Source organism: Gambusia affinis, linkage group LG06, assembly GCF_019740435.1.
Source record: "Gambusia affinis linkage group LG06, SWU_Gaff_1.0, whole genome shotgun sequence".
NCBI lineage: Eukaryota > Metazoa > Chordata > Actinopteri > Cyprinodontiformes > Poeciliidae > Gambusia > Gambusia affinis.
The window spans coordinates 22,993,537-23,013,868 of record NC_057873.1 but is presented as its reverse complement, the minus strand read 5'-3'; the positions used below and the strand labels follow the sequence as shown (position 1 = coordinate 23,013,868).

Genomic DNA, 20,332 nt, shown 5'->3' with positions numbered 1-20,332 from the left:
GGCTCACGAATGAGTGAGTGAGCGAGGGAGCGAGCAAGTGTGTGTATACTTTAATGTGAGTGCATGTGTGGATGTGGGCGGGCATGTGCTTATTAGCTTCTGTAAGCAAATGGGGCTGACTATAGGCATCCCTTTTAACAGGGTTCTTGTCTCAAATGAAAGGAAGAAACAGAAGACAGGGAGGAGGAGGAGGAGAAGAAGAAGAAGTGAAGTTCTAAGAAAGTAGAGAAAGAAGTCCAAGACAGTCAGAAGTAGAAAAACTAGGCGTCTCCTTGATAAACAATAACTATTGATTAGCGCCTACACGCTGCACGCAATATCTTCATATGGCCTTTCCGCTAACACAAACACACAAGGCTGAGAGATAAAAGACAAAGTGTGGGTGGAAGAAAAAGGGAGGGCAAAAAAAAAAATATTCTGAGGAAGACAGAGGAGGGATCGATCTGTTTTTAACAGCCAATCAATTTAACAACGCTGGTAATGGAGAGACACGGAGAGTCTGGGGCGGCGTGAACGCCACTGGACAGGGCGGCTTTTTGAAAGCGGGGCTGATTCCAGGTTGTACTTTATGCATGCACGCGGGACGCCCTTCAAGCTTTTATTAAACATCTCGTATTTAGCAAGGGAGCTCCAGAAAAGTGGCACTTCCTCTTACGGCGCACAGATGATCAATAAAACGATAAACGTCCCCCACCCGCCGTCCCATAAATATTATTTTTCAGCTTTTGTGGAAGGAGTCCGGACGCTCGAGTGGTTCTGGTTCCCACCGCTAACCCTGAGAGACGGCGGAGTGTGAATGTCATAAAGTGGCACTTTGCAGCGTGGAGTGCAGACATGGAAAAGCTTCTGTTCTCATCCTGCCCACCACTAGGAGATCAATAACGATGGCGGCACACATCTCTAGTAGCCAAACCCGTCTTTCAGCTCCTCTGGCTTCAACACCCTAAAGAAATCTGACTATGATGCTGCCACCGCTATGTTTCCCCATAGGAATGGCGTTTTTACCATGGTGATAAATTTTATAATCCAACCTTGCTTTGAACTTCTCCACAACTTCCACCCCCCCCAGCCTGTCAGGATACTTTTAGAAATTATTAACTGCAGTGGATACAAATGGTTCCCGCACTTTTCAGGTTTTCTCTGAAACATGTTCCCACTTAGCGCCGCAACTAACAATTATTTTAGTGATTGACTGTTCTGTCGATTGTTCAAACGATAATTAATTGGATAAAGAAAATTGGCACATTTTGCAGATTTGTCATTTAACCACCCAAGCCTTTTTTTATACAATATTGGAAATACATTAAATACACAACTGAATTCCTTTTCCAAGTAAGAAAATAAAATATTTTATTCCCTAAAATGCAATAACAGCATTACACAGCATTACTTTAGTGAACGAATGATGGATCTGAAGTTAAAACAATACATCGACGTGAATATCTCAGCCATTTCTGCTTGATTTATCAAGAGTTTAAGTTATTTTTGGGATTAAATAATTGATAACTGGACAGTAAGAGGTGCTTAAAAGGAAATTTTAACAGAATATTAACCAGGTGTAGCTAAAACTGCCATTACTTCAGTAATGGAAAGAACACATTTACGGGAAAAGGAGGGTTTTTTCCACTGTAAATGCCAAAAGTATACATTCTTTGCATAGTTTTGGCTTAAACACTGCTCTGAGTTTGTTGCTCTTTCATCAAATGGCATGTCTGAGTGTGTATGCTCCAGTTAATGATTAGCCGGTTACAAAATTAGTTGACTATTATTTCAATAATCGATTCATCCCGATTAATCGGATGAATCATTTCAGCCCTACTCCCACTAATATGATTCTTCAGCTCTCTGAAAGGAGTTTTGACACTGAAGTGGATTCAGTTCCCATTGCTAAACCTTAGACAGTGAGGAGTCTCTCGGTGTGGATTGCAGACATGGAAAAGCCGTTTTCATCATGCCCAACACAACCAGATCAATAATGATAGATGCACACAGCTTGAGGACCCGAAGCCATCTTGTCTTTCAGGTCCTGTAAAAAAAAAAAAGTATACTCCTGTGGCTTCAAGTCCGAGGCCTCAAAGTGTGCTGCCCCTCCGTCTCTCCGACTGAGACAGAGCACTCTAAACTCCACGTCAAAAACATAAATCTATTTTGATGCTCTGCCGAATCTGCAAAACGCATTACAATCCCTCTCAGTATTTACTGTGAGTGGGTAATGCTGGGATTTGGAGGCTGCTGAGCGTTGTGGGAGACATTCCAGCTGTTAGGGGAGAGAGCAGGAGGAGTTTCCAGGGAGGGAGATTCACTATAGCAGGATGATTATGTCAAGAGCAGAATATGGAGGGCGCCAGAGGGGAAAAGTCACCCTGTGAACACACATGCAGCTCAGAGGGACACGTACTTTGCCGTGGATTCCTCGTCATACTTTGTCTTCAAATCAAAGAGCTCGGCCTGAGTTGTTTCAAGTGCTGAAAAAAAAGGGGAAACAATAAATAAATAAATTAGTTGTGTTTTGTTTTTCTCCAACTGCATTTCATCTTAAAACAAGAGCATGAAATTATATCAGTTTAGCTTCTCATCCAAAAACAAGAGATTGACACAACCTTTAATTCATTTAGGTGATATTTCTATCAGATTAGGGAAGCAAGTTATCAGTTAATCTAAAGTTGATTGATCTTAACCATCAACTAATGCTTAATAAGCGTCCACTTTCTTAAAAGCTTGAGTTTTCTCTTGTATAAAGAGGGCCAACCGTTTTTCTACAATATGAAGGGCTACATTTTTATAATATGTTGAACTTAAAAAATATATATTTTACTATTATGTTGTGTCAGCTGTATTAAATACTAAAATGGGAAAAGTGTGTTGTTTTTTTTTGTTGTTGTTTTTTTTCCAGATTAACTTAGACCTATTTATAAAATGTAACAAAACAGGTACCTCTGAGGTACCTGTAAATGAAAGATGTAAAGAAAAAATACGTGAATCAGAGAGATATTCATACAAGTAGCTCCCTACTGTCCGTGGTAGCTCTTGGAAGAATGTTAAAGCTTCGCTCTATGAAGTGCATAAACTCACAACTGCCCTCAACATGATGAAATCAACCGTCATCATGTCTTTAATCATCCAGTAATCTTTTTTTCCTGCTGTAATGTTGCCCACTTTTAGCGCATCAGTAATTTTTGAATGAGAAGTGGACGCAGCACTGTCATGTAGCTCAACTAAATGAGCGCTATTACAGTTATGACTTCTGGAGCGTTTAGATTTCAAAACAGAATCGCATAAAATGCATTTTCTGTCCCACACCGGAGTTTTATGGGACTGTTTCTCGTTCCCGTTCAGAGGTGGCTCCGCCATCTTTATTTCTGACTGGCTTTGCTTAAGGATGACCGGCGGTGCCCTCTGCTGGATGGCGGACAACCTACATCGCTACAATCAGGTCTACGGGGATGTTATTAAATAGTCATTGGAACTCATTTTAATTTAATAAACCATTAGTTGACAATTAGTCATAAGTCAATTAATTGTTTACATTCCGATGTCAGACATTTATGTGCTAATTTATGTGAGGTATTTGCCTTTTCTAACATAACCTTCAACCTTCTGAACACACACACAGTCCAGATTAAATGAAATGAACAGAGAATCAGCCAATCAGAATTCGTCAATTTTCAGCTTGGATTGGACCTGACCACTACAAATGTGAAACTCAAAGATAATTTTCCGGTCAGCGAATGTATTATATTTGAGTGCAACCAGGCCATGGTGACAACATGTTTTTCTTGTGGCATTGGGTCGGTTTACAGAGTGAAGAGTGAGCTTTGCTTATTGTCAGAAAGGGGCTCAAAATGAAGTCAGTGGAAGCCCAGAGAGGTGAGCCCGGTACCTGTCTGCAGGGACTGCGCCTTGTGTTCAGCCTCTTTCAACCTTGAAGACATGGAGTCCTGACTCTCCTGGAGTTTCCTAAAGAGGTGCGAAAAACAAAGCAGGAAGCACAAAGTCGCAGTTAAGAGATAGTGAGTCAGTCATTCTCGGGTTCACACTTGGTGGAAAATGCAACCATTCCTCCATTTTCCCACCATTTCTGAAGAGTTTTTCCCCACTAAAAACCCTCCACAACACAACCCACTCCTCATTAAGCAGCCCTATTAGGCAGGAATGTCTGGCCACTGGGGCACGCTGCACCCAGGGGGTGGAGTGGGGGGCCGCAATGGCTGACTCAGAAGGTGGGGGGAGGGAGGTGGGTGAGGGTGGGCAGAAACCACAGGGATAAAATAGATTCATTCTTGGCACATAAAAAGTGGGGCTCTGCTGAGAAATTGCCGCTGTGTGTAAAAACATCAATAATCCAGCACAAATACGGCCTTTATGACACCCTTTGATGCGCCCCCCTCCTCTCCGCCAATCTGTCTCTCCTGTCATCTCTATTTTTCTGCCCTCTACTTCAGCCTTTCATCTCCCGTCTCTCTCCTCCACTCGCTCCTTCGCGGCAAGAAATGCATCAGGAGGTGCCATCCATTTACCAGCCCTCTCAGACACAGGAAGTCGGCTCTCTGCAGACAGGAAGGGGCCTATAAAACTCTGACGTACAGGAAACGCAGTCGGACAATTGATCTTCGACTGCAAGCCTAGAAATCTTTAAAACACCTTCGGAACGTAAACAAGGTGATTGACAAGGGGAAAATATAGGCTTTATGGAGCTCATTATGTCAACAAACCCTTGTTTAGGTCGACATATTCCACCTTCAGATAACTGGGTCAACTGTTTATTATACCTGTTCTATTAGTTTGACTTCTAGTTATTAAAGCTTTAATATGAGTCTATGAGTCTTCTGTATCTTCTCACTCAAAATGATGAAATAGTAAGAGTGACAACCCAAAGTCTTTGGATTTACATAACAGTGCATGTGTATTATTTACAAAACAAATAAAACACAAAACATGACTGTATGCTTTTAATTAAGATAGAAAACTAAAATGACTTAGTGTGACATATTTCTGTCTTTCTTGTAAACTTGGGCATAACGTGGTGTCGTTTTGTTAGCTAACTGGCACAGCAACAAGTGGGGGCAGCACGGTGCTGCCTAAGCTTCAGACATTCAGAGAAAACTCTGGTCACCTGATCTTTTTGAAAATTCAGTGGTGTCAAATCTTTTCAAATCAAGTAACTCAATTTATAACGCACTGTGTAAAAAGACACCTGTTGCCTCAAAGAACTTAGCGATAAACATCAAATTAGACCAGCAGAAGAAAATTAATGGCTTATAATCAAAACTGAGACAGAAAAAAAGAAAAAGTCCGCAAGTTTTTCCACAAAGTCCCAGAAAACAAGTTTTCAATCTTGACACATTTAGAGACGGAGCAAACATGGAGAGTGAGTTTTTCCTAAAAGATTTCAGCCCCGTCCTAAATGAGCGACGTTATCTTGAGGTCAGAACAGAGAAGCAGTCGACCAGCTGAACTCAGAGCCACCTGGACCAAGAGAACAAGGCAGTGCTTTGAATCACTCCATCTTTAACTCAGTTAAACCAGAGAGTTCCACTTAGTCATAAACAGCTGTCACTTCCGCCTCATAGGGGGCGATAAAGCACTGGCTTGTACGCCGTCAGCACGGTGTACAAGAACACGGTGATTTCTCACAGGAAGTCGGATAAGTTTTTGTATCCTTACGGTTCCTGAAAGATAAATTATCTTCGGCTCTCCTCCCTCCAGATGGACGGAGGACAGACGGATCTCTGCACAACATGCGTCTTATCAGAACCCTTTTTTCCTTTTCCCTGTTTGGCTAGTGATCTGACTCAATTTATTTTTTTTTATCTATTGTGTTGGGTGTGACCATTTGAATGAAAATATTGTTGAAAGTAACTAAAGTGTCAGAGGGGAGTCCTACCAGACATTAGTGGTCAAGTACAGCTGATAACCTTTCTTCCAAACAGATCCATGGTGGAACAACATTAAAACTAGACTAGTGTGACATGATTATTTTCAATGCAATATTCATAGCAAGAGGAAAGAAAAGCATAAATTAGAGTCTCAAAGAAAACATATTTTTAAGAGCAGACACTGACCTATGGATATTTTCTGAAAGGGCTTACCCAGGGCTCCAAAGATTTAATCCTAAAGATTTAATTTGTTAGTTTTGTCTTTAATTAATTAATGATGAACATTTAGTAAGTAAGTAAGTAGGTAAGTAAGAAAGTAAGTAAGTAAAGTTTAATTTTAGAGTGCTTTTCACAGACATAAATTCACAAACACTGTACAATAGAAAGCAACCTTAACTCATAGGCCCAAATGATGCGAGTAGTACTGTTTTAGGATTTTGCTGAATATAAACAATATCCCAGTATTTGAAAATTATAAAGTTATAGTTGATTTCTTTGGAAACAACATGACATTATTGGCCAGAGGACGTTTTAAACCTACAATGCATCAGTTCAAACCTGCTCTTCCTGCTATTAATGTATTGTAGTTCGCAAAAGTAAAAAATCTTTTCTTTGGTGCATAGGGCACAAAAACTGTCGTCAGTCCAGGGACCCACATCCTTACTTTATGAACAAATTTACAATCAAACAATGGAAAAATGGAGGCATAAAACCCAGAATAATGACTGAAAGTTGAAGGTGCTATTTTTTATTTTTATTTTTTTACATTTGATTAATTGTATCATCTCAGTTCCTTTAAAACTGTTCAAAAATACAATCCGATGTTTTGGTATACATCTGCAAACAAGTGGTTCATAAATGAGCTTTGTTTATTTGTTCCTCTGAATATTCTTTACAGTAATCCTTCAAAGTGTTGATAATTGTGTCTGAGGGCCACAGCGGCCCAGAGAACTAAAATAACCTCATAATAAAGACATAATTCTCAGCAGTCAAACTGTTTATCATACCTCTCCTTCTCTGCATAGTCGTTGTGTAGCTGGAGCTGCTTCTCTTGGGCCAGGTTCTCAGCCTGATTCTTCAGAGTCTGCTCGTATTCGCGGATCTTCTCCTTCAAGGCCTTGATGGTCACCTCTGAAAGGAAAGAGTCGGGGCAGAAAAACAAGTGTTCAAACCGAAATGAACGACTTGTACAAACGACAACAACAAAAACCCAGAGCACATCCGTTTTCTAGGATGTGATAAGCGGCAGCCGTGACCATGATGTGTTTGACGGGGCATTTTGACCTTTAGGGAACAGCGCTTCATATCCACACATTCTTCTTCTTCTTGTCAGCACAGGCCGCAGACCGTAGCCCCCGTGGCTCCAGCCTAATCTTTGCGTCCGTGACTGGTACCGAATATTCAGCTGCTCCCCCACGCCAGCAGATATGTTGTGTTCATTAGGGCCGCATTAGGACCGAAATCCCATAACCTGCCGGCTGCCGAGCTCCGTATGGGGGCCGGCCGAGATAAATCTAACACATAACTGGAGTAATAAACAGGCCTGCGTGTTCGTGTGCGTTTCTCAGAGAGAGATATAAGCGAGTGAGACAATGATATAAAGCAATGCTGCCTTTGAGTGAGGGCTCTTAGCGCTCTGTGTGTGCACGTGATTTAAACTACAGCCTCACAGCTCTGACATATAATCAATACAGGAGAGTCCCCTTAGAGCCCTCTTACCCCTTAACTGCTTAACTGAACTTTAAACATTTAGGTTGCAGGGATCAATGGCCTCTGCTCTCCGTGCGCCTCGGCGTGTGTGTGTGTGTGTGTGTGTGTGTGTGTGTGTGTGTATGTGAGCAAGTCCACGTGTGCGCTTCAACAGGAGTGGGAGTTCCAGAGTGTGTTTTGGGGGGTTTAAATATCCCCCCGCATCTATTGAGGCGGGAAGGAGGGATAAAGGATGAGGGAACAGAAAAATCAATGGCAGAATGGAACCCTGCCGTTATCGAGCTGTTCCAATTAACTCTCACTGAGAAAGAAGAAGAAAAAAAAAAAAAAAAAAAAAACAGGGTTGTGGGGATTCCAAAACATTCCCCTCACTTGCTCACTCTTCCTTTTTGACTGGATTTGCAGTACTTTTATTACCGCTTCACACTCATCTCTCTGCCTTTGTCAGTTTTTTCATCCTCCTCTACCCTGAGGTAGCCTGTAGTCTTTTATTCATGAACCCTCTGCCGGCTTTTTCCCATCTTTAAAACCTATTTGAAAATGTAGAACCTTGTAGGTTTTACCGTGTTTCTGAAATATGCATGACGCATTAAATATGTTCAAATAAGGACTTAAACCTTGAATTTGTTGTGATGTTATATATTCTTTTTTTTTGTTAATACAACATGCAAAATGTGACGGGAAAAGATTTTTTCAGAACTCCTTAAGATAGAATCTGCATCTTGATCACAAAAAAACTCAGATTTTTTCATCATTACATTTTTTGGCTTTTGTTTCAGTTACTTTTGACAATTGGGACTCACAGACAATGAAAACCCAAAATTTTAAATCTCATAAAATGCTCTTATTGCATAAGACCAACGCAAGGGTCATTATTACAGTAATGCTGGTCATGGTTTGGTCTACATTATTATGGAGAAAAATGCTGACTCAAGCTGTCCAGGAGACGGTTCCTCCTTTCACAAAAAAGATGAGACGCAAAAGGTCACTGCTAAAGAAACTGCCTCGTTTCCAAGCACACTGTTGGAAAGTTTAGTGGAAGGAAAAAGTGTAGTAGAAGAAAAAATGCACAGGAATGCAAAAAAATAAAATAAAAATCAGCATTGTCAAAGCCCATTCAACAGTTTGGAGAAAATTCACAAGGACTGCAAACGGAGTCACAGTGTTACCACACACACGAATGCACACACACACACACGCTTGTGTGTGTGTGTGTGTGTGCGTGTGTGTGTGTGTGTCTATATCCTGTATACGGTCAACCGTATACAGGATATGACCAACCACTGGCTTAGTCAGTGTGTTAAGTCACTCTTAATTCAGAGAGGAATATGCTCAGTGGTCCAAAGCAATATTAATGCTGCGGTATGTAACGTTTACAACTGATATATATATTTTTTACATATTTCTTTAAAACTTTTACTATATGGTGACAGTGTGAAAACAAAAGTTCCCTTGCCTTCTATCTCTAGTGATATAGCTGTCTGAAGACATTCATTGACTGGTTGTCAAAAAATGATTGCTGTTAATCACACGAGTGTATGTGCTGCTCAATGCGATAATGGCAGAGAAACAACTTACAGTCACAGGAAAATTGTTTATCCTCTAATCGGTGGCCATGCTAGCTAGCCTTAGCATTCACAGCAGGCTCTGCTGTGGGGAAGGAGCTAAGGCGTAGCAGATGCTGAGAGCAGCATGTACACAAGGATGAGAAATATGGAGCAACATTTTTACAGACATTTGATACTGCAGCTTTAAGAAAAAACTTAATTTTGCATTTTATATAGAAATTAAGATCCTAAAGTCTGGAGGAAGAGCACAGAGACAAAGAATCCAAGATGCTGGAGGTCTAGTATGTTGTTTCCACAGCTCGCCACGTCCTCTGTCCCAGTTGGTACCCAGTGTTTCATCAAGTCCAATAAGGAAGCCTTAAAGCACCTGGTGCTTTCTTCTGCTGACAAGCTCCATGGCGATGTTGATATCATTTTCCAGTAGAAAACCAAAGATACCAATATTGCTTTAATAACTAAAGTTTAATAACTAAAATAGCTAAAATAATATTGTGGAGGGGAAGATGAACTATGAGACTCCACGCTCCTGCTGTTAAAGCAGGCTCTGCTTCCTTAGCAACACAGCAGAGCCACAGGCTGGCGGCCATGCCAAGCTGCACTGATGCAGTAAAATATTTAGTGTGTGCATCTACTTCCCAGTAGGCCGACGTTTCTACACGAGATTTTAATTTTCTGGGAAGCTGACTTCCCCCCGCTGTAAGTCACAATCCTTAAAATTATAACATTTTATAGAAGATGATAAAAAAAAGGAAAACACTTTTGCAACTGATAAAATTCATTTGATGCAAAATTAACTAAATTAATATAATTTAGGAGACATGTATTTGTGCTTCACATATCAAGTAAATGTACTTCAGTACTTCAGTGCTGTGTCATGCAGCGACAGTCATAGTTACCTTAAAGGGAAGTAATAAGTAGTTCTTATTGTCACTTTCATCCTTATCGCAATAGCATCACAAACTATTGTCATACTACAAAACTTAAAGTTCTGTATCCCCCAACTCTAAAAAAAAGAGGACCAGCTCAATTTCTCTCAGAACGCAGAGAGACACTTCAAATCAAAAGTATATTCACCAGGTAAAGATTTACTTCTCTGTTGAGCAACTAAATCATTTTCTTTTTAAATGATGTCGCAGCACGAAACCGAGTCATTTTGATTGGTTCCGGTTACCTCGTTGTCCCCTGTAGGTTAACAATATCCTCTCCGTTTACCCCCCTCTAACCTTGGTTTTTAACTTCTGCAAACTCTTTGTTGTAGTCCTCCAGTGTCTCTCGTAGCTTGGTGTTCTCTGTCTCAATGTCGTGCATCCTCTGGAGCTTCAGCTGCAGCTGCTGAGCCAGCTCCAGCACAGGTACAGGGTCTGAGGGGGGAAAGAATAAAAAAAGACGAACTAAATAAAAAAAAAAAAAAAAAACACACACACACTCCATGTTAACACACTCCAAAACAGATCAGACAAGCAAGGGCGGCGAGGTGGCCGAGTGTGTTTGGAATAACTGCAGTCGCAGTCAAGGCCGTCTGAGAGCGAGCGTTTGAACTGCTGATGCGTCCTTGAGCAAGGCAATGAATCTTACAAGCTTAAGGACAAATGTTTGAAGCTGAACCCTGACCTTTGATCTCTGTGGAAAGTGACTGATTGGAGGAAGACGTGAAGCATAAACATAATTAGAAGCAACCCTGTGATAAGGGAAGATGTAAGTTCAGTCATTAACACACAGAAAACAGCTGTACTGGTAAAAGAAATAGATCTATACAACGTTCTGTAAATAAATTCAGTATTTGATTATTAAAGGAGGAAAATTCTGTGTTCGTTCTCCAACAGTCTAACCTCTTTCAGTATTGTTTTATCGTTTTGTGTTGGCATTTTTGTTGTTGCACCGCGTTTTCATGTGGGCTACTTGGCAAACTACATTAAAAGCCATGCATGTAATCTTGTCGATCTACCGAGCGCAGATTCTCCTTCATGGTGTTTTTCACAGAGAGGCAGCAGCAGCAGAAAACACTGAGTCATGGAAATTAAAGGAGCACCACCCATCACTCAAATTAAGCTAGTAATGTTTTAAAACTACAGTGGATGAACTATGAACTAGTTGTTGAGCTAATCCTAAAGAAGATGAAAGCAAATAGAACGTCTCCAATTTGCTTTAAATCTTTGTGTCAAATACGTTGACAACATGATTATTTTCACTCATTCCCAACAATTCCCTGTCACTTTTATGTAAAATGCAAATATTTATACAGCAGGAAGGTTTTCAATATGGTATCAACAAACGACGACACCAAGGATAAAGAAGGATAAAGTGAATGTAGGACACAAGAGTTTTTAGATCAGGCCTGAAGAAATGAGACCAACCCAACCAGAGCTCATAGACTTTGTGCTGAAGCTTGATCCAACCTGACTAATTAACTCTAATTACAGAGCCAAACCCGAAGTAAACCTGATCTATTACTTTAAACTGCTACCAGATTAAAATCCTTCCAGACCTCCGACTTTGCACTCTGGTGGCTTATTAGCGTAATTTCCCCCGTTTTTAGCTATGTGTAACATGTTCCAGCTCCATCTTGTTGCTTGTTGTGACCACAGGGTGAGTCAACAGCAAATGATCTGGGATGTGTGACTGACAGGAGCAGGGCGGGGCCTCGACTGCGCTCGCTACAGTCTGATTAGCTTCTGCACATCACTTTGATTCCTGAGCAGGTTAAACTGGCCGCCCTTCTATTTAGACTAGAGTAAGTAGATTAAAACATATTTATGTTGTCCATTCTCTTTCAGGGTTTTCTGTGCTGGAACCTGACTCTGCCCAAATGTCAGGTCGGGTCGGCCAATTGATGTAAACGCTACAAGAAAGGAAGGAAAGAAAAAGGAAGGATAAAGGAAGAAAAGATTAGAACGGAAGAAAGGATAGGATGAAGGACTGAAAGGTGGGATGGAAATAACTGAAATAGGACACAAGAAAGACAAAAACATAGAATGACATAAGTGTGGAAGAAAGAAAGGTTATCAGGAAGGAAGCAAAGACAGAATAGGAAAAAATTATATATATAAGGAAAAGAATAAAAAAACGGAAGACCAGAAAAAGGGAGCAAAGAAGGAAGGAAACACTATTAAGGAAAAAGTGAAGAGGGAAGGTAGGACATAGAGGAGGGAGTACGGGAGGACACGAGGAATTTAGAGGAAGAAAAAACAAAAAGAGGAAAAAAAACGGACAGAAAGTGAGATCAGAAGGATGCATTTAGTGAAAGTTATCAGAATTAAAACCTGAAAATGCTCCTTTTTATTATTTTTTTTTTAGCAGAACTGTTGACTTTTTCACACCTATTCAAACTTGGAAAATAAAAAATATATTCATTTTTTTCACTGTGACAAAAGCCCCAAGTAAAATCAAAACTTCTCCAGATTGAAAGAAAATCCCAGATTAGGTATCATTGACAATGTACCCGATACATAAGGGCAGATCTATTCAGTGTAATTCTAAGCTTCATACTCGGAGCGATGTTATGCTTTATTATTTATCCTACGTTACATGTAGAATTACTTTTGTCAGTTTAAGTTGCTTTTTTTTACAAGTTATTTTACATTGGCTGTTATTCTCCTAATTGCACTGACTGAACAAACTAAAGTTTTGTTGCTTTTACATGTTTGACCAAACTTGCAAAGTGTGCTGTAGTGGTGCAGAATTAACTGAACTACTGAATTAAATTTGTAATTCAGTACATTTATGAAGAAAGTGAACAAAGTGGCAGAATATCTTACTCAATGTGTTGCTAATGATGTAATAATTCTGAAAGTTAAAATCGAGGCTTGCTATAAAAACACAAAACTGAACGCCACGTCATAGTTAGCTACCGTCACCCGTGCGAACAAACTTTCTCCGTTAGCTCTAGTCAACAATGGCCTGTGAGAGGAAACTGTTGAGCTTTGTCATAAACATTGGCTTCGTATTAGCGGGGATCTAACACGACGATGGCTGACACAGCAGGAGAATTGGATAACAGACGCAAAGCGAGGCAGACAGACAGCAACACAGATTAGACACATTAACGAGAGATTACTGGCTGTGATCAGTTAAAGTGTTCGCTGCGATGCATCTTGAAAGCGAGAGGAAAAGGCGAAACATGGCAGCAGACAGTTGGACAAAGCGAAGCTGTAAAAAAAAAAAAAGAAAGAAAAAAAAAAACAGGCAGCGAGAACTGTAAATAAGAGATTAGAGAAACGGAGACAGAAGGAATAAAGGCAACTTTTCTGGAGGCATGTTACCAACAACCCTGGAAAACACACAGCAGGGTTAACTGTCAGTGTGATGAAGAGAGCTCTGTCAGTCAGGCCAATCACATCTGATTGGTGCTCATGGGTGGCAGACTGGTGACAGGCAGCCAAGAGACGCAGGCAACGCTCATCAGCATGCCAGCTAAAAGAGCAGTTTATGCGCGTGTGTGTGTTTGTGTTTCTGTGAGTGTGTGTGTTGTACAGATAAGAGGAACTGACAGCTTACAGCTGGGGGTAAGAGCCGTGTATGTGTGTGTGTCTTGTGTCTGACGCAGTTAGATATCTTAACTATGCTAATGAGAGATCAGCAGAGAACGATTGGGGAATTTCATGCTGATTTTGTGCCGTCAAGGTGACACACCACGCAGGGTTGAGCTCCAACACACACACACCCGCGCGCTCGCTCACATAAGTTGGAGTACCAAACAAACAAATACCAAGTAACATAACAGTATGCTCTGAATATAGACTCCTATCTACTTTTTGTGCCCTTGAAAATTACCTTTCTCTCTCCCATTTATCAAAGTTTTGTCCTTCACAGAGACACCGTCCCTCCCTGGCCGGTTAAAGACAGCTTGACTTGTGGGCCGCTGGTGCTGAGCGCTCTCACCAGACACCTTTAATCTAAACCAGAGCACGCTGGGATGACTGTCCAGGCCTTCAAGCTGACAGAAGGCAGAAGAAAACACACTGTTTCCTCTTTCAAGACTGCTGCATTAGTCAGGCTGCTCTGTGTCTCTGTGCATGTGCGCATCAGGCATTACATCATTGTCTCGCTGCAAGTTAAGAATAGCCCCGTCAGAACCGGCGCTGACTTATTGGGAGCAGTACAATCCAAAGATATTACTGTAGGTCTATCCGTGTGGGAATATGATGACCTCCTTACGTTATAGATGAACTCGACTCCTTTCTCGTTCCTACATACCGGGGCCCTCCAGGACTTCGGCGCAGCTGAAAACCTCCAACCAGCAGTGCTGTGCAGACGCTTCTGTCATTTTTCTCTGCCCCAGTGTATGAAACGTGACTGTTTTTTTTGTTTGTTTTTTGTTTTTTTTCCTGTGCGTGCGTTTCGCCGCAGCCAATCCGGGGCCGTACTTGTCATCAATGTCAGGATGCACCTTCTGTTAAGACCATCTTAAAGCTACACCCGTGGGATTAGGCCATGTAGGGATGTATTACGGAATCACACACACACGCACACACACACACACAAAGCTGAGAATGAGGCGGCATCAGAGCGGATTGGGCATGGGCCGGTTGAACCTCAAAAATGTTCCAACCTGATTGATGCCCAGCTGTTCAGAAGCCTAAATTTTTTTAAAATCTATTTCCAATCAGTAAACCCACTATATCTAGGAGCAGTAAGATGGGAACCCTCTTCAGTGTGGACGCTGTTACTGTGTGAAGATGACTTTTCCACTAAAGCTGTCTTCTTCAAACTGCGCCCCCTAATTGTCCACAAGGTACTACATGTAACCAAACAGTTCTTTATTGTAACGTGAGCTCAAAGTGAAATGTGTACAGTCAGCTTACTGAATAACAAAAATAATAATCGATAAGTGGCTTAAGACCGGGTTATCATTTTAACATGGAACTCTTTGCCTTGATAAAACTTAAAAGAGCTTACACAATAAAATACTACTGATCTTCAAAAGGAGGAATGTATGTCTACAGGAGTATTTTTCAGTTTCTCAGTGTGAATTGCACAACGGCAGGCCACCAGCATGCACATATACCCTTAGCTAAAAATAGTTAATTCAATAAGGGCAGTAAGGTACTAACATTTTAATTTCAGGTTGTATATTTTAATCTGTTGAGTTATTGCGAGGGCAATTTCAAGTTAGGTGGTCTGTGCGTGTTTGGTAAATGGGTTAAGTGGTCCTCAGCCTGGAAAGGTTAGAGAAAAGAGAAACACTGCTCTAACGTGATTTCAGTGCTCACCCATTGCTTGGTCTCAACTGATTCTGCAAAATCACCCGTTTCCTTTCCCACAATCAAGTCTGTTGACTCTGGTCGATTCTCCATATTTCATGCTGTTTTTTGTGAAGCAGCATAGTGCACGGAAATAGTTTAATTAGCAAATCTTTCCCGCCAACAGTTGTTACTCTATAACCATCACTGCTCCCAACAAAATCATTAAGTGTTTACGTCCCTGCTGGCATATGCATAATCATCTGCTCTTACTTATTTTTAAATAACATTTCCACTGTTATTCCACATCTGTTTTTCTGCGCGTATACTGTATTGTAAATAGTTTGTCTTTTTTTAATGCTCAATGCACAACCACGTTATCTACATTTCTGGACAAAGTGATCCGACTCAGTTGCACATCTGAGTTCATGAGTTCGGCATTCTTTCTAATAATTACACAGTATTTTCTGTTGGAGGATATTACCGTTATTGTTTTTATTGTTAAACTTGTTGCTTTATAAATTGTTTTTAACTCTTTAATAACTTTTTTTTTGTGTAAACTTTTATATTGGATGCTGATGTTAAACTTGATTTTTCCCTTTGCTGGTCAGTAAAGGCTATTTCTATACTATTCTTTTCTACATTTTATTTTCACAGCATAATATGAACTCTAATGATTTTGTCTTTATCTTAGTATGTAATTAAAATCTGCCAATGATCTTTTAAAATATTAGTCCTTAATCACAACAAAGGCTAACTTAGCTGTTTTGAAATATTTCTACTCAGGAAACAGAGTTATGGCTGTGGAATTAAAATGTCAGCAATCACTCTTGTTATAGAGATATTGCTTTAAATCTTAAAGTAGCAGACGATGTCATCATGTCTGTTAAGCAGCTACCCTTACTAGCCTTGGTTACCTACCCGTTAGGCAGGTAACCAATGTTGAATAATAACTAAATTTTAAAAAATATATCCTACTCTTTTTTAAAATAAAATTTGCTCAATAAAATCTTAAAGTGTGATAATTAATTCAATAGACACGTTTTTGACTAAATGTATATTACAATGATGACTTTCTGTTACAAATAAAGCCAATTTGGTATATTACATATGGTGGAACGTTTGTATTTTAATTCAAGATAACACGTCACCACGTCATGTCTGGAGAGGAGGAGCTATAGCTTTTCCCTTCGTCTCTTTTAAGTGGCCGTCTGGGTGGATGTGGGTTTCAAACTCCAGTTCTGACTTGACGTATCACAACAGAAATTTTACACAAACACAAACCGAGAAACTATTCTTACCTGGGACATCAATTATTTTCTTGTACACGTTCAAGAAGGCGGCCTCTGCTTCTTTACTCCTTTTACTCAAGGCGTCGATCTGCGAAGACAAAAAAACGAAAAGGAACGGTTAATTATCACCACAAATCTGAGAGTCGGATCTACTGACCCAAGAAGAAGGCCCATTAAATTCACAGTAAGAGGAGCCTGCATATCTGTCTTTTCTCACTATGCTCCGGTATGCTGCCTGCGATGGCGGCCGTCTCGACGATGGCGTTTCCTTCCCCGTGAAGCCAGTTCAGCTGTTCAGCTGCTGACGGATGCTTTTCGTTTGCCGTGCGCGAGCGCGCGTCTGCGTCGCTCTGTCCTCGAGTGAGTGTGCCTAAGTCCGTTTGTTAGCCTGTGTGTGCGTGGGTGTGCGTGTGCGTATGAAGCGGTGTGTGTTCGTCTCCCCCCTCCAGCACGCTGACATCATTAAACAGCTGGCTCAGTCTTTCCAGCCACAGCAGGGGCAGATTATTCAGTCAGCTCTTAGCAGCAATACAGTGTGGATCCATTACTGATGTAGCCATTAACACAAGAGAGCACGGCATGCATTCCATCACCAATAATATCGAAATGGACGGCGTTAGGACAGATCTATAAGAAATTACTACTAAAAATCACGCTGTGGAACTTCTGGAGCGTTTTCAGCGAGGGCAGCAGGAAGCGACGAGGCTCTACTACAGACTGTGCCACGCGTCCATATGACAATCAGACGCGGTAATCGAGAACGCATCTGAAATCTTGTCTAAATTGAGGGAAGCAGATGCCAAATAAAGACATTCAGATGGTGCTACTGTACTGGGCAGAGCTACAGCTGACTACGCTGGCTGCCGCGCTCAGACTAAACAGCCCATGTGTTTCTCTTCCAGCTCCTCCAGCACATTCACGAACTGAAAAGGAATGGAGACAAAAGCCTGCGCAAGTCCAAATATAAAGTCTTCACATTCCCAGCCAAACCAGTAGTGTAGTTGATGGGTGGTTTAAGGGGTTCTTGCCACTGTAAACAGAACAGGCTACATGTAACACTGCCTCAGCTCCTATGGGAACCTAATAAATCTCCTCACATGGCTTTGATTCATCTGTAGTTTTTTAGCCACAAAACATCTGGCCCCGAGTAGGCTGGTGCCAGCACCCCTCCTTCTTTCCCCCAAGTCTTTTTATTTCTGGCTTTCTCTCAGTCTATCTCTTGTCACTTCCATGTTCTCCGACTCATTTTTCCCCCCCTCCTTTTCTCCCTCAATGATTTTCGGCGTCAGTCTCTCACATGTTTCTCTGTCATAGAACTTTCTACTCTCTCACACAAAAGCAAAAACAACTTTTTTAGAAACAGGCCGGTTACCGGTATCGAGGCACATGGAAGCAAATTTAAATGGGCTAAAATTTTCCGTTGTATCATTCCAGAGGTATACAGTGGTTTTAATGAGCCCAGAGTAACTCAGCGACGAATTAATGATGCACACATCATAGATCCTACAGTTTTAATCTAGTCAACATTAAAATACAATGAAAGTCAGTTTGAACGTTCTGGCTAGACATTGTTTAAAACCATTTCAGCTTATTCTTCAGCTGTATATTTGTATCCCTTAAAAATCACAAGACATAAGTTGCAAACACAGCTAAGGTTCCCGAAATATTTGAAACTCCACATACTAGTGTAGACTGAAATTAACTTATTTTCCACAAACCAACTGTACACAGAGTTTGAAAAATGCTGCATTATCTGCTATGACTGCCAAGAGCAGTCATCTGGTAGAGAGAATAATGATGCGATCAGAGGAACTGATTAGGTCATGTGAAGAAGTAAACATTTTGAGCCAAGAATACAATCCAGTTAAGCAAAGGTCACAAATCAAAGACCTCCACTCTGATTATGCAATTTACTTTGCCTTCTCCGTGGGCCCTTTACAACTTGTTGAGCCTTTATGAGCAGATTGGTTCACATAAAAATTAGGCAAATACCAATATCCAATATTAATGTTGCTGCTATGGTCAGTGCCCAATATTTAGGATATTGGGTCGACGGGGTTGTGAGTTCGTCCTGTAATCAGTGGGTTGCCCATTCGAACTCGACTCTGTCTGTCTTAGTTGAATCCTTGAGCAAGAAACTTCACGGGCCTCGCCCACTGATGGTGGTCAGGGGGTTTGGTGGCGCCAGTGCATGGCACCCTCGCTTTTGTCAAATTGTCTCAAAACAGCTGCGGCTACAATGTAGCTTACCACCATTGGTGTGTGAATAAATGCAGCATGAAACATTTTGCAGTCCTCTAGACTTGATAAAGCCCAATACTTTATCAAGTATAAAGTATATACTTTCCATTATTAGCAATAATACATTAATAGCAATTAATGTATTATTGCTACTAATAAATTAATAGCAATATTTGCAATATCTATATTTTCGTGACGCTGTGAAAAAGATAAACATTTTAAAAAGCCACACTGCTCCCTTTAATTTGCCGATGTTAAACACTCCAGGATCCTGCACTGCATCACTGTCACATGTCCAAACAAATAACAAATGCCAACCCTCCTTCCAAACCACAAATGGAACAAGACAGAAATAAATCTCAATTATTAATACCAGCCTAGTTTTACTTATCAGACCAAGACATAAAAAAATGACTAATATAAACCTATGTCATTGCCGTTCTATCGACCTTCCCCAAATCCTGCCATCCACGTTCAATTCTTACTCCCCCTTTGACATTAGTGACCCAAAAATCTACAATGCAAACACAGTATTTTTTACAAAGACGCACTTTTTAAAAACTTTATTTGCAGGAATCCTTCATTTAAAAAGAAAAGGCACCTCTAAATATTTACTTTACAGTGAAAGATCGTGTGTGGTTTACATTTTTTGCGTCGACATCATGAGATTCTCATAACTGCCTAAACTCCGATGATAAATCCCGTTCCCACAACATGCCGCATCATGCCCTGTACCCTTCTCGAATGCTGTGTGACCGTGTGTGATTGAAGATACTCAGCGACTAATGGAAGATTACTGATGTTAAGACCGCTTACACAACAATGTTGAACTTGTGTGCATGTGTTTGTAATAACATGCGATCAGAGATTCTGAGAACCATCAACACTGTCAATAATAAAGACGGCACAAAAAAAAAAAAAAAAAAAAGAAGGGCTGATGGCAGTGAAGGAAACCAGCTGCATGACTGTACAATGACTGGGCCAAGGTCAGTGGTACAGCAGCTTTATATAGCGCAACATGGGAGGCAGGAAATAGACGTTTAATGTAGGACACACCCTACAGTTAAAAGCAGGTTAACTGCAGGACCAGAGCCATTAGAAGACCACCCAGGATTTGCAAATACAGCCCTGCTGTTCCAAACTGCGGCTCGCTGAACCAATCCCGATGACATCTGCTCTTACACGCTCCCCTGCCCCCATCCCACACAGACAGACAGACAGACAGACAGACACAAACCAAGCACAACAAACCAAGTGACACAAATGATACCTCGCCAGTATCGGTGGGTTACCAATGAGAAGTGCTTACAATGGCAGAAGGCATCCCTGACAAATCCACACACAAACACATACATACATACGTCAGCAGCTTGTGGCACCATCACTCAGCACCGCCTTGCTCCCCTATCTAACCCGTAGTGTGTGAAGGGCATCGGGCTGACCTGCGTGTGCATGTGTTAGTGTGT

General features: G+C 41.0%; 1 protein-coding gene across 4 annotated transcripts in view; it reads right to left on the bottom strand.

Moving 5' to 3' along the window:
- The window catches only part of cux1b (cut-like homeobox 1b), a 91,439-nt gene that overhangs the window by 36,112 nt on the left and 34,995 nt on the right, over positions 1 to 20,332 (bottom strand). For all 4 annotated transcript variants that reach the window (XM_044120431.1, XM_044120428.1, XM_044120430.1 and 1 more), the window contains exons 4-8: positions 16,635 to 16,713; positions 10,378 to 10,515; positions 6,884 to 7,007; positions 3,881 to 3,957; positions 2,399 to 2,465 (exon numbers count right to left, since the gene is read on the bottom strand). In XM_044120431.1, coding sequence (XP_043976366.1) covers positions 2,399 to 2,465; positions 3,881 to 3,957; positions 6,884 to 7,007; positions 10,378 to 10,515; positions 16,635 to 16,713 — 485 coding nt within the window. The remainder of the gene's footprint in view (positions 1 to 2,398; positions 2,466 to 3,880; positions 3,958 to 6,883; positions 7,008 to 10,377; positions 10,516 to 16,634; positions 16,714 to 20,332) is intronic.